Source organism: Varroa destructor, unplaced genomic scaffold, assembly GCF_002443255.2.
Source record: "Varroa destructor unplaced genomic scaffold, Vdes_3.0 BEIS01000002.1, whole genome shotgun sequence".
Lineage (NCBI taxonomy): Eukaryota > Metazoa > Arthropoda > Arachnida > Mesostigmata > Varroidae > Varroa > Varroa destructor.
In genome coordinates this window covers 58,351,041-58,363,268 of record NW_019211455.1, presented here as the reverse complement: position 1 = coordinate 58,363,268, position 12,228 = coordinate 58,351,041, and the positions used below count along the sequence as shown (strand labels likewise).

Below are 12,228 nucleotides of genomic sequence, written 5' to 3'. Positions count from 1 at the left end.
CTGTCGCTTTTTAGTTTAAAAGGTTTACTTTGCAGTGTTTTGTGCCTCCAAACAAAATGATCCGGTTCTCTGTTACTGATCCTATTGGATTGACTTCGCAGTCATAATTGTATTTCTTTCGCTGTGTCTCAAAAGGTTTTCAAACATCCTCTGCGGGATCGTGGAGGCGACTTTTATACCAGCTTTGGTCTCACTTAGAAAGCCATAACTACAAGTCACCTAAAAAAAAAAGTAAATTTAGCATGTTTTTCTCTATAATTTTGCGCTGTCTTGTTTACTGTAAATTTGTCAGATGGGCTGTAGGAAATATGGACTTTTTCGGTCCAGTATGCATTGTTCGGCTAATGTCACGAATTCATTTTGCATGAGTGCATAGTAATTGTCGCTCCGTTGACGAAATTAGGGTGACTTATTTGGTATAACGTCAAATACCAGATTCTTGTAATAAAGGGTGAATATATGCCTTGCTCTAGGTGGCGGAACAACACAGGCGGTGGAACGTTAAACTTGGGAGCGCTGTTACTAGCTACATGAACCCCGGGAGGAAGCAGAGGTAGGCTCAGGTAATAATCGACGTAGGAAAAGGCGCAGAAGCAGTAACGGTGGCTGCTACAGCCCAAAACTGCAAACGATAAGGAAGCAACGCTGCCTTGAGAGGGGAGCGAGCGGACAATACCGTGACGCAAAAATGTGACGTAATAATGTCACGTAAAAATCTTCGAATAAAAGCAATGTCACACCATTTGTCACTTTCGCCTTGACTTTCACAGCAGCTTCACCCGGAGCCCGTTCTTGGTCGCTTTGAATGATGGTCATGGCTCATGCTCACCGAGGAGCAGCAACCGAACGCGAGAAGGGCAACGAGGTGGCAAACTCCAAACGATCTTCAGCGTGTGCACACTGTCGGCGCCCTATGCACCCTCCCAGCTTCATCGCTGGCTCGCTTCCTTGTGCAAAGCCATTTTATTGGCTCAATGAGGCTCAATCGAGGTCCCGCCGATTTCGGAAAGAGACACGGCAACGAAAAGAAAGCAGCGAACGAGTAACAACGACACTACAAATGAACCTCAACCTAAATATTCAATTGCAAGATTGGTTCGGGAATACGACAAAAACGTAAAGGGACAATGTACGGAGGCAGCAATGAACGAGGTTCCAACGTTTCTATTATTTTAAACTGCTTTTCATGCATGATTCCGTTTTTATTTTTATATATGTAATTATCAATTATAATTAAGTATCAAATTATGCATTTAATAAATACAAATAGATAATTGTTTATTTTCGTTAAACATGATACTAAACGTTCTACTAAAAACGTCATACTTCGCTGTTATCATGGAAATTAAATTAGTATGTTTTCAGAATAAGCAAGTTAGCAAACATAAAAGAATATAACGAGCCCGAACAATTCTCGGTGGGCGACTGTTTTTTTAAGGTTGAACAGATTGCCGCTAGAATTCCAGCGCGCAGACCCCATAATTTTTTTGGACGAGGACTATTCAAATTTTAAAAGAACGTTGTTAACGTTATCGAAGTAGTTTTTGGCATGTTGAACGCTCGCAGGTACCTAAGCTATATAAAACCTATTGTTTTTTGTTTTAATTTTTGGTTCATCCGAAACGCCACACCTCAATCATTCAACATCTATCATGCTTCATGTGGATTTTTGGCTAGTGAATAGGCGGCTACTCATAGTTAAAAATATCTAGAACATTTAGGTTACTGCTGAGATATAAAGTATATCACTGGGTTCTTGATGATAAAATACTGATTGGCCTCGTATTTACGGTCCTAGTCAATGCACTGTTAGGCGACTCCCTATCTATATCTGACAAACTTGTGTAAGTTAAACAATAATTGCAACAGAAGAACATTGGTCACACAGTTATACGGTGCATAGATGATTAAACTGAATAAGTTCAATAACCGTTTATATAAACTCATAAGAAAGGCACTTACTCTTAAAACCCGCTTTTAATTTACTAAAAAGACACTTATCTTTATGACAAGCTTTTAATTGATTTCACATGGTCTTTGGATTCATGGAACATTTGACACGCCCTTTTTTGAGCTGTTTCGCTTCCCTGTTTTATGTGAAATTCGTCGAAAGTAATTATAGCTGCGTATTCCACACTTAAATTTGATGTGTTCTACATAGATGCATCAATGAAGAAAAAAAACCAACGACACATGGTGCTATCTTTAACATGGGGCATCGCGAAAGAAGATCACGGCTGACCGCCGTTCAAGCAACTTTGTAACAACACTTCGTCCATAGCTGCTGCCGGAAATTCTCTCAAAGCCAGCCACCAGTGATCCTACAACTGGTGAAATGAGCTCTATGGTCTCGAGCCTGACAAACGAAGCTAACCAGCGACAGCGGCAGTTTTACGCTAACTCTGACAGAGCGCGCAATACCCCATTATACTCCAGCCGGTGGGACTATGGGGGCAGCATGTATCGCAGTATGACAATGTCGAGACAGGCACCAGGTTGTTCGACAGTTCTGTGCGCAACATAGTAACAGTAGGCCATATTGGCCAGTTTGCAGCAATGGAAAAGTTGGCCGGGCGGCCATAGCGCCGGCAACTATTTGCTGCACACTGGGGGGTTGCGGTGGGTCTAAATGAGCTACAACGACCGGCCTCACGGACCCAACGGCCGCGCTTGCAACAGCAGCAGAGATAGCAAAATAGCAGCCATCTGTTTCAATCTTGCCTAGAGCTAAAAGCAACGAAAGATTACTTCAGATATCTTTCAGTATAAGTCGAAGCGAGTCTAAAGCGGAGTAGGTTACAGGGAAGAGTTTTGAGCGTGCTTTTACAAATCGCTTGATTGTAAAGCCATATCATAATAACTTGGACATATCTGGTGAAAAGTGAAAGGTCAATGAGGGACAGTTATTTTTTCCTTCCAAAGTTTAATCCGAAAATTCAGTATTGTGTCATGTTTTACAGATAATAGATGATTGCTTTATATTTCTGCTGGACATTTCTTCTAGTTTGTATGGCTCCACGAGAAGCTAGCGGGTACGAATAATTATTTAACTATCAAGGTCTTCCATATCAACTTAGTCTTCGCTGAGTTTCATACAGAACGTACATCAGTTAGAAGCTACAGCTTTATTGTAATCGAAAGAATCCTTCCAGTTATTATGAGCAGCCCATATCAGCTGGTCGCCTGAAGTTAGATTGGCCCAGAGTTTTTCTTTACCCGTGTGATTCTTTCATCTATCATAGATGGATGGAGCTAAACCAATAGCTAGTTAAATGAAGGCTGCAAGGTTGAATTCGAAATGAAAACGCGGTCCATCACCAAACGAAACGTAGTAGACTCGCCTCAGCGAATGTATGTGTAATACCTTGAAAGGCCAAAATACCGTGTGCCTGCATTGACGTAATTTTTTTGTTAGCTAATTTGGCTAATTCGGTATATCGCAGTCGTGTAGCACTCGCATACGATTATACACAAGCTCTTAAAACCGTCTAACATCGATGATTTGAAATGCACAAATCAGGGTTGCCTTAACGTAGTAGTATGATGGCGTAAGAAAAATCGAATCCTATATTGCATATTTGATGGGTTTCTAGTGGATGGGTACGTTTGTAGTTTAGGTCCGTGTAAGATTTTATTTCGTAATGTCAAACGCCATCTTTATTTTTATTGTCTATAATGAGTGGACCACTTTAAATTGTAAGCTTGATAGCTGTCGACAGCCCAGTATGTCGTTTGTGTTTCGAGTTCTACGTTCGGTGTCGCAGTCGGGCTCAGAATATCCTACCTATAATCTACTTTACTTTCTTCGTATTCGAAAGATCAAAAATAACATTAGATACACATTTCGTTGTTACCGAAGGATGAGGTCCGATTCTCCTCTCAACCCTTCGTCTTCTTGCAACCGCAGCTCCAAATTAAAGACATCATCTCAAAAAGAGAGTCACGCTTCTATTGCTTAAATATATGTGATCAAATTGCTACTAGATCACCTTTACGAAACACTTAAATAAATGAGCACACAAAACTTACTGGTTAACCACATATTTACATGGAGGACATGCCGATCAGTTAGTTTCTGTTCTCTACAAACATTTCTCGGCCGAATGAACAAGATACAATTGAATCACTAAAAGCACGTAGCAAATGCAGCGATATTCTCTACTACATGCCTACCTTACCTGTTTGGGAAAATTTAGAGAAATTTATTCCCACAGAATATTAGTTACCTTCCAAGAGTTCGTCCCTGAAATTCAGATAGCGCGTACTGTAACCTAAAGAAAAACTTTTACTGTCAAAATATATTGGTTCATTAAATTATACTGCCTCAAAGAACGCAACTTGAACTACGTCTAGGCGCTACGCCTACTCATAACCTTGGTTGTTAAGCACATAACCGGAAAAGCCGTGTTTCTAATTATTACGCCATGTCGGCATGAATTTTAGCAAAGACGCACCGATGTCTATGGGTTAGCTAGATCAAAGCATTCCACGCATCTGGAGCAATAATTCGCACTTGATTTAGGGGTATCTGAGAGAGAATGTAGCCTTACAAAAAACCTTCGAATTAGGTTGGTCCACTCGGTGATGCAAACCTTTCGATATAACAAAAAGGAACTAAATTGAAATCATGGAAAAGGATGTGGTCATTTTCGTTTGCTGCATTTGACGACGGTCCCTCAAACGGGGTAGTAATCAAATAGAAAAATGCCATGCTCAAAGCTTCCTTCATAGAAATCCGAGCTAGCATCTACAGCCATCAGAGCGGTCTGCTCTCCTTAGTAAGATTGCTTCTTCAGTTACCCGATCTGTCTTCACCTCATCTGAGCTGCTACTGGTATTGCTGCGAGTGTCGGTGACGTGGCAGCCAAAAAGGAACCGAAAAAGACATTAAACGAAGTGGACGCAACCTGTAGTGCACTGTCAGCGGGTAGGACCATTCCGAATAGGAGGAGCGTAAAGCCAGTGTCCTGTTACCCATTGACTGTTGCACAGAAGCCCCTCGACACGTGGACCAGATCATTTTATACTAGCTACCGACGTGTATAATACCCTCGCCTGTAGATCAATCTACTTCTCTTTATTGTGCAATCACATTCGCTCTATTTTTAGTACATGATACTCTCTTTCTCTTGGGTTCCAGCTAAAAGCAGAAACGTCGCCATGGGGCATCGCAGATGCTATAAGGCCATGCCATAGCTAATTGACGACGTTGCATTTCTAATTGACATAGATCGGATTACGTTTCTTCTAGTTATCGTTCGTTCTAGTTACGAAACTTGCCGTAAGGCTCATTTAACCACCTTCTGAAAGAATAGTCAATGCGCCTGAAAAAAAGTCGCCAGACTTAATTTTGTTGTCGTCACTGCGCAATATTCATTCAGGCGGCATTATTCTGTTTATATATATCAGCGGTGCTTTGAGGATTGGTTCATAAATGCATCTACTTATATATAGTTTGATATTATATGTAGTAAGCGAGCTACCTCACTGTACGTTTCAAGTCTTTGAAACCACATCTGTATTTCATAGATACAAATTGCCCCCAAGCGATCGTGACAAATGATGGCAGTGAGCGAAGATCTTGTGATCTGACACACGTTGCATGTAGATATGCACGCTGACGGACGGAAGCACGATTCTTCCGACACGATGTCAAACAACTAACTCAATTACAGTTGTTAATATTAAGAAGAGGAATCATAATACTGTTCATATGATCATTGATATTACAAACAGTTGCAGAGTTAATCTTGCCAGAAATCGGGTCCACTATGTTCGGTTACGTTACGATTCGAGAAGACAGTCCACCTGGATGTCACACGCGCATCGCGGGAACGCTATTTATCATAATCATTGTTATTTTGGATTTCAAGAATTTTCCTTCAAGAAGGCTTTTTGAACAACGAAAAACGTGCAATCTTCTAATAGAATATCAGCTTTCGATCACAGCGAAGCACAGAATGCTTAAAGATTGATTTTTCAAGCCGATATCAAGAGCATCATAGAAGGTTTTACAACAGTGAAGAAAAGCACTCCTCTGCTTCATTTGATCTATGCTCACACAGCTTTTAGATTACACAAAGTAGGTCGAGTTTACTAAACTTGCTCTCGGCACCTATTCTTGCTGGCTTCTTAATTCGTCTCTCTCGAGCCAGACCCAGGATAGCAATACAATGGAACTAAGGGAGCGAAAATGTATTTGAAAAGAAGTATGCCGACTTGTTTTTACATTTTAATAAATATGCCGACGTTTGATATATTTAATATTCTCCACACGAAAATTGTGACCCTTTTGCGTAGACTTAGAGCACATTAACGCAAATTCCAGCAAACCTTACGAGCCTCAATCCTCGACGTAAGTTTATTCCTCAAAATGGTTCCCGTCTCCGAAGTGGCCATGAGATAGCTTCCTTGGGTTCGGACGTCAAAAGTCAGAGGCGACAGCTGAAGTGCTACTTGAATGTAGACAATTTCTTACTTCGTGCTCGGATAGTACGAAATTAAAAGCACTTATTCATGCCTTTAATGAATACCCAACAAACATACACATCATCACTTTGTATAATTTATTGAGAAAACGTTCAGCGAGTTACTATCATTGTTAAGCAAAAAAATGTGTACCAAATGGCTGCAAGTTAACTGAACTAAAGACTGAGGAACTTAGCCCAGAAAATAAACTAGACTGAAAGAGGAAATTGAAGGCATCTGTTTGGCCTTTTATTGTTGTATTTGTTTGTTGCCTTAGAAGTACCATCTTATAAATTAGTCACGGTTCATAGCCTCACCAATCGAACGGGCAAATCATTATTACATAGAGAAAATTTTGTACTACTGCCTAGCCACGATATATGACTCGTAGTTTCATAGACCAAAATAATTCCCGACCTTTAATTAGCTAGTATTTCTTAGTTGTTTTTTTGTAGAAAAAAATAAGTTTAGGTGACTTACTACATACAGGACGTGTATGTCAAGTCATGCATGCACTGGCATTTTGTACTTTAGCTTTCTGACTGCGTCATAGCCTTGCAGGCATGTAGTCAATAGAAACCTTTGGAAGGACAGTTGTATCTACCTATCGGTACATATATGTCATCGAATAATGTAAACACATAGCCTTCTCGTGGCGCGCTTTCCACTCTAAGAAGACGCTGACTCATCATCATGGTTTCCACCCGATGAGTGCTTCCGTCCCAGCGTTTGCCTCCGTCTGCAAGCCCGTCTTGATTCTCAGAGCAATCAGCGCTATCCGTCATGATCCCCCGCTGTGAGGCCACCCATTTCTACGTTGGCCCGACCGCCTCCATTGCCTTGCTGAAGGTTGGCCTGCTATCTTCAATGTGTCCCGACTCTGTGTCATGTTGTCTTGTACTACACCACCGCTGTGGCCTGCGTTAAAAGCCGCCGGAGGAGTTGTATCGCCTTCAATGGAAAGTCCCGAATAGCTGTCTGCTTCCAATGGCCTCGAGCTTCCACTCTGCTCGACTTCTCTCCACCCTGGCCGAAGCTGGGGAGACTTTGCTGATGTCGCAAGCAGCAGTCTTGGAGACCATGAGAGCTCAAGCGCGCAAAGAGTCTTGTTCGTTGAGAAGGGCTGGTTGCTCCTGTTTGGGATCATGATGACATGATCTAATTAAACGGCGCTGAACCGAGCGGGGGAGGACGCAGAAGAAGCCTCTGTAAAGTTAGTTTAGGAAAGATGTACAGGGGAACGGAGACAACTGGGTAAAGATACAAACGGCCCAACTGACAGAAGTGGAGTGGTCGACTATAGACAACATAGCAACGGAACGCACTGGCGGACATTTCGAGGAAATACGAATGGATGCCAAAATAAGGACAGCGAGCATTTCGCTAGATTTTGAGCAATGATCAATAGGCGCGCATTGTAACCACTTCGGATTCAATGACGCCCTAAAATAGCTCCTCCTAATGGAGAGCTTATGTGTACAGTTTGTTAGTGCATAAAGACAATTGTAAGCACACCTATATATATATATATATATATATAGGTGGCGCGCTGGTCTACTAATATCAAAAAGAAATAGCACGAATTTGACTTGATTGCAAAATATTGCAAGGACTTTCTGCATAATCTGGATGTTAGGGCTTTGACCGCCCAGTTTAAACATAGCAGAAGTATGATTCTCAGTAGCCCCGACCCAGTCGTGATAATTTTTATTCGTGTCTATTACAAAAAAAAATTGGTTAGTTTCTCAATACGTATTGGGTTTATTGAAAACGAATTGCGATCGTATGTCATAAAACCGTGATTCTCTCGCTTTGAGTCTGTGAAGAGAAACAGTCTCCGCTTTATTAGCCCGCCAAGACGTTTAATAAATGATCGACGGCTCAGAACATTGAGAGGAAATCTCAAGTGTAAGAAAAGAAATTTATCTTTGAGCACAAACGAGGTTTCCATATTGACGCGCACAGCCTCTTCAATACTTAGTGAGCTCTGAAAAACCTCAAATGGAAAGTATAAAATATTTCCTCCAGATGGCGAGCTGACAGTTTATCTAATAGGTGAATGCCTCTAGTATGGACAGGAACATAACATGGATCAATTTGTACTATCTAGCGCTTAACACAAAGAAGTGCCAGTTGGAGCACGTTTTGAAGGGTGTACGCCTTAATTACAGGTGTTCGTCAGCTGGTCACGTAGCGCATAGATTACTGTTTCAAGGACACAAAACAATGTAAATACATCTTTATTGGTAGCCAAAACGGGCATTAGAATTGTATTATATAGCATAAAACATTTAGCAGTAACTAAAGCACTCGATTCGAGTAACTTTAAGTGTTGCGACGATAACTTCCAAAACATTCCTCTCTGATTGGTGTAAATCGATATATTATAATTATTATATATTAATTAGTTTAGTAAACACTCTACTATTGGCAGCTTTATGAAGCCTGAACCGATGCTACATTTTGCACTGGTCCTGCATATATATATATATATATATATATACATATATATATATACATATATATATATATATATATATATACACGCATGAAGGGACTTTTTTTTAGATACATATATCTAGAAATTACTAAGCTGTTCTAAAAAGTGCTACAAATATTGCCTTCTTTGCCAACAGAGCGATAAAACGTTACATTATACATAGAATTTACCATACTTCGGTTCCAATAACCTCTTGATGCAGGGAGCACATGCTATTTCCAAATAGAGCATCGACGTTGTCGATAAGCAAGCCCTGCCTCTTGGTAGAAAGCATGAGAAAAAGAAGGTATTCAGGAATGAAAATACATTTGATGCAAACAAGGCTCCACACATGAATATTTAGTTATATATAAGAACAAATCTATTCGAAATGACGTACGAAATTGAACTCGCCTGGCGACCCAGCATACATTAATATATGAAATGTATATACAAAGGGCATGTATTTCACACACATATATATGTATCTGTATAAGACGGTGATTGTAAGACATGGAACTTTATTACCCAAATCACGTCTGTAGTCTGAATGGGACTGCTGCCTTTTTAGATCCCTTCCGTAGCTTCGATCATGCTCAGCGTAACCCAGCGAAGACCCTCCTATACGATACAACTACATATAAATATAACAAACAACAGCTTCCTCTACTTTGACACTCGCTATCACCCCTGCACCGCCCTGCACACTCTCCCCTTTGGCGTATCGGCCCCATCAGGAAATCACGCCTTTGCGACATGGCTACATTACTGCCACAACCGTGCAGTCGTTGTAATATCATAGCAGTTTGGCTATCACAAGGCGACAAATCGGACACAAAATTGGTCCTGGACCCCTCCAGAGAACCGGCTGGTGACGTTATTTTACCATTTTCAGAAATTATAATAAAGAAGCCTTCTTATATATCAGTATCATCAGCATGCGAAGTGTTTAGCTGAAAGCGATCCGATAAAGCCAAAGCTCGAAGATGCCATGTTGCGTAAATTTACAAATCGTTTAGGCCTTCAGAATGATTATGAATTTATTCAGTTTACTTTCCTCTACAGGAAAACAATATATAAGCATATTTTTAGTTTATGGCCATACAGAGAACGCTACGAAACTAGCCATAGTAAAAAAAAAAAAAAAAAAAATCGTTATAACAGCTATAATGCAGTTGCGTATCGAGAACCCTTTCCAGGTCATCTACAGGGAACAATAATATAATATTAATTGAAATAGAGGTTTTAATAGCAGAAAATGAGAAACACGGAAGAAGTAGCATCAGTTTTTATTAGGTTGTTAAGATCCTTCAGCGAAAAACTGCAAAATACTGCCTAAAGTTAAGCAAGAAAATCGAATATTTCACATAAAGATTTGCAAATTCATAGAATCGAAGTTTTCATCATGAAATGTATGGATGTCTAGTTGTTGCTTTCGGTGGCTGCGGTCCGCCGAACCCGGTACGGTTTTTAGAAAATTGCTCAAAACCGACTGGGCTCCCATTAACAGCCCAGAAAACCACTTTTACCAAAGGACACATTTAAATCACGGATTATTTAGAACAATATAGAACGTCAGATGCGATTGTCAAAACATGTACAGCGTCCGTTGAAAAAAGCATATATATATATATATATATATATGTAGGCGTATCCGGCGTAATATGCTATTCCGATAAAGATGGCAGGCTTATATAGCGACATGAAGGCGTTCTGATCAGGGGCGGCAGATTCAGAATTTCCTGACACGCGGCTCAGCGTACATGCGTGATCCGGAACGGTGTTCCAAATGCCGGTTGAGCCACCTTCACCAGCAACAGTGGTCGTACCAGCAAGACACGCGACTTTGTGCTGCCCGTTGACTGGCTGTCTGGGTCTGCTTGTAAAGCTGTGGCGGTGTCATTGTATAAGCATAGTATGATATTATTTGGCCGCAGGCGACAGCTAGAGGCTACTAAGTGAACGTCAATGGCAGCTGACACTTTGACACATTGTGAAACGTGTTGAGCTAGTCAATACTAGAACAGAATATCTGAAACGCTATCATATTCCTTAAAAATTTTACTTTACAGAAGACTTTAACTTCTGCCGAACAAACGGACCCAAGACAACAGTGCACGTGTAAGATTGCAATACGTTTAGCTACGAGCCAAATTAAAAAAAATGCTGGTTTTAAATTTTATTAAAGCCTGTGCTTTCTACGCGTATCGTAATTGTTATTCTACATCCTACGGTGATAGTACGTTTGCCTCATCACATATAGTATGTTTTACATCCTCAAATGTATCTTACACGCCATATGTTACCATTAGGCAGATACGACTTCACCTGCCGCCCGGACCACGCGTGTGAAAAAGTGAAAGGCAAATTTGGAGACAAGTGCTTTGAGAACCTGAGCGAAGGACAGGCTCGTTTCCCTACAGAGTTGTTTGCTAACGCGGTCGACAGAGATCTACAGTTCCTTCGAACGGGGACTATATATATTACCTAACCTGCATAACAACCTCTTTCCTCTTAGCAACCAATAGGAAGACACTCTTACAGTCAATCAACCGACCATTAAAGAGTAATAGGCCACACAAGTGGCCGCAGCTAGACAATAAGACGACGAGTATGTAACTTGTCGTACCTCTACTTCTGTTTTCTATCCAGTGTATGATATTTGGTGCCTTACGACCAGCCAACATTAATAACTAATATTGCTTGATTTTCCCTTAGATAGCACTAGTGATTTCTACGGACCCACGCAGATTCTTATTACTTATCGTTAGGGCTTTTTAACTGTAGCTGCTTTTTTTCTACGACTTTTGTTAATATACCACTTGCTCTATCGTACGCACAAGGTTCGGCACCATCGACATTTGCTCTTTTAATTATTGCGTTTAGTTCAGTATGTAATGCCGATCGTTATTGTGATGAATGCATTTCAGAGGGAAAAAAGCGCTCAACTCTGTTTGATTGGCCAGACAAAATGCTCCGATGGACTCTAGTGTGATGGAATTTTATTTCACAGTATGTGTTAACTAGTCTATTATATGGCGAACTTTGGAAGTATAATTAGCTGTAGAGAGAAATGCATGAGGATACGTTGTTTGTTTATATAGTGATTCGCAGAATGAAAAACAACTGTGATATAGTCTTTCGACAACACACATCTCTACTGCCAAAGTGAGATGGATTTCCGGCTTCGATACAAAAGCCTACTTTGTTTCATCAGTTGCTAAATCACAATGACTAAAGTGGAAACAGGAGGCGCGCAATGTTTAGGTGTTATGTATATA

General features: G+C 40.6%; 1 protein-coding gene across 6 annotated transcripts in view; it reads left to right on the top strand.

Moving 5' to 3' along the window:
- The window catches only part of LOC147758062 (uncharacterized), a 114,509-nt gene that overhangs the window by 89,996 nt on the left and 12,285 nt on the right, over nt 1-12,228 (top strand). For 3 of the 6 annotated variants that reach the window (XR_015320629.1, XR_015320630.1, XM_086979595.1), the window contains exons 2-3: nt 474-553; nt 771-1,274. The exons of 1 other annotated variant lie outside the window; for it this stretch is intronic. Coding sequence is in view for 1 of the 5 variants with exons in the window: in XM_086979595.1 (XP_086835721.1) it covers nt 474-553; nt 771-978 (288 nt within the window). In the remaining 4 variants the exon portion in view is untranslated. Of the gene's footprint in view, nt 1-135; nt 232-473; nt 1,275-12,228 lie in introns of those variants that run through there. 2 more of the 6 variants (XR_015320628.1, XR_015320625.1) reach the window with 2 other exon arrangements.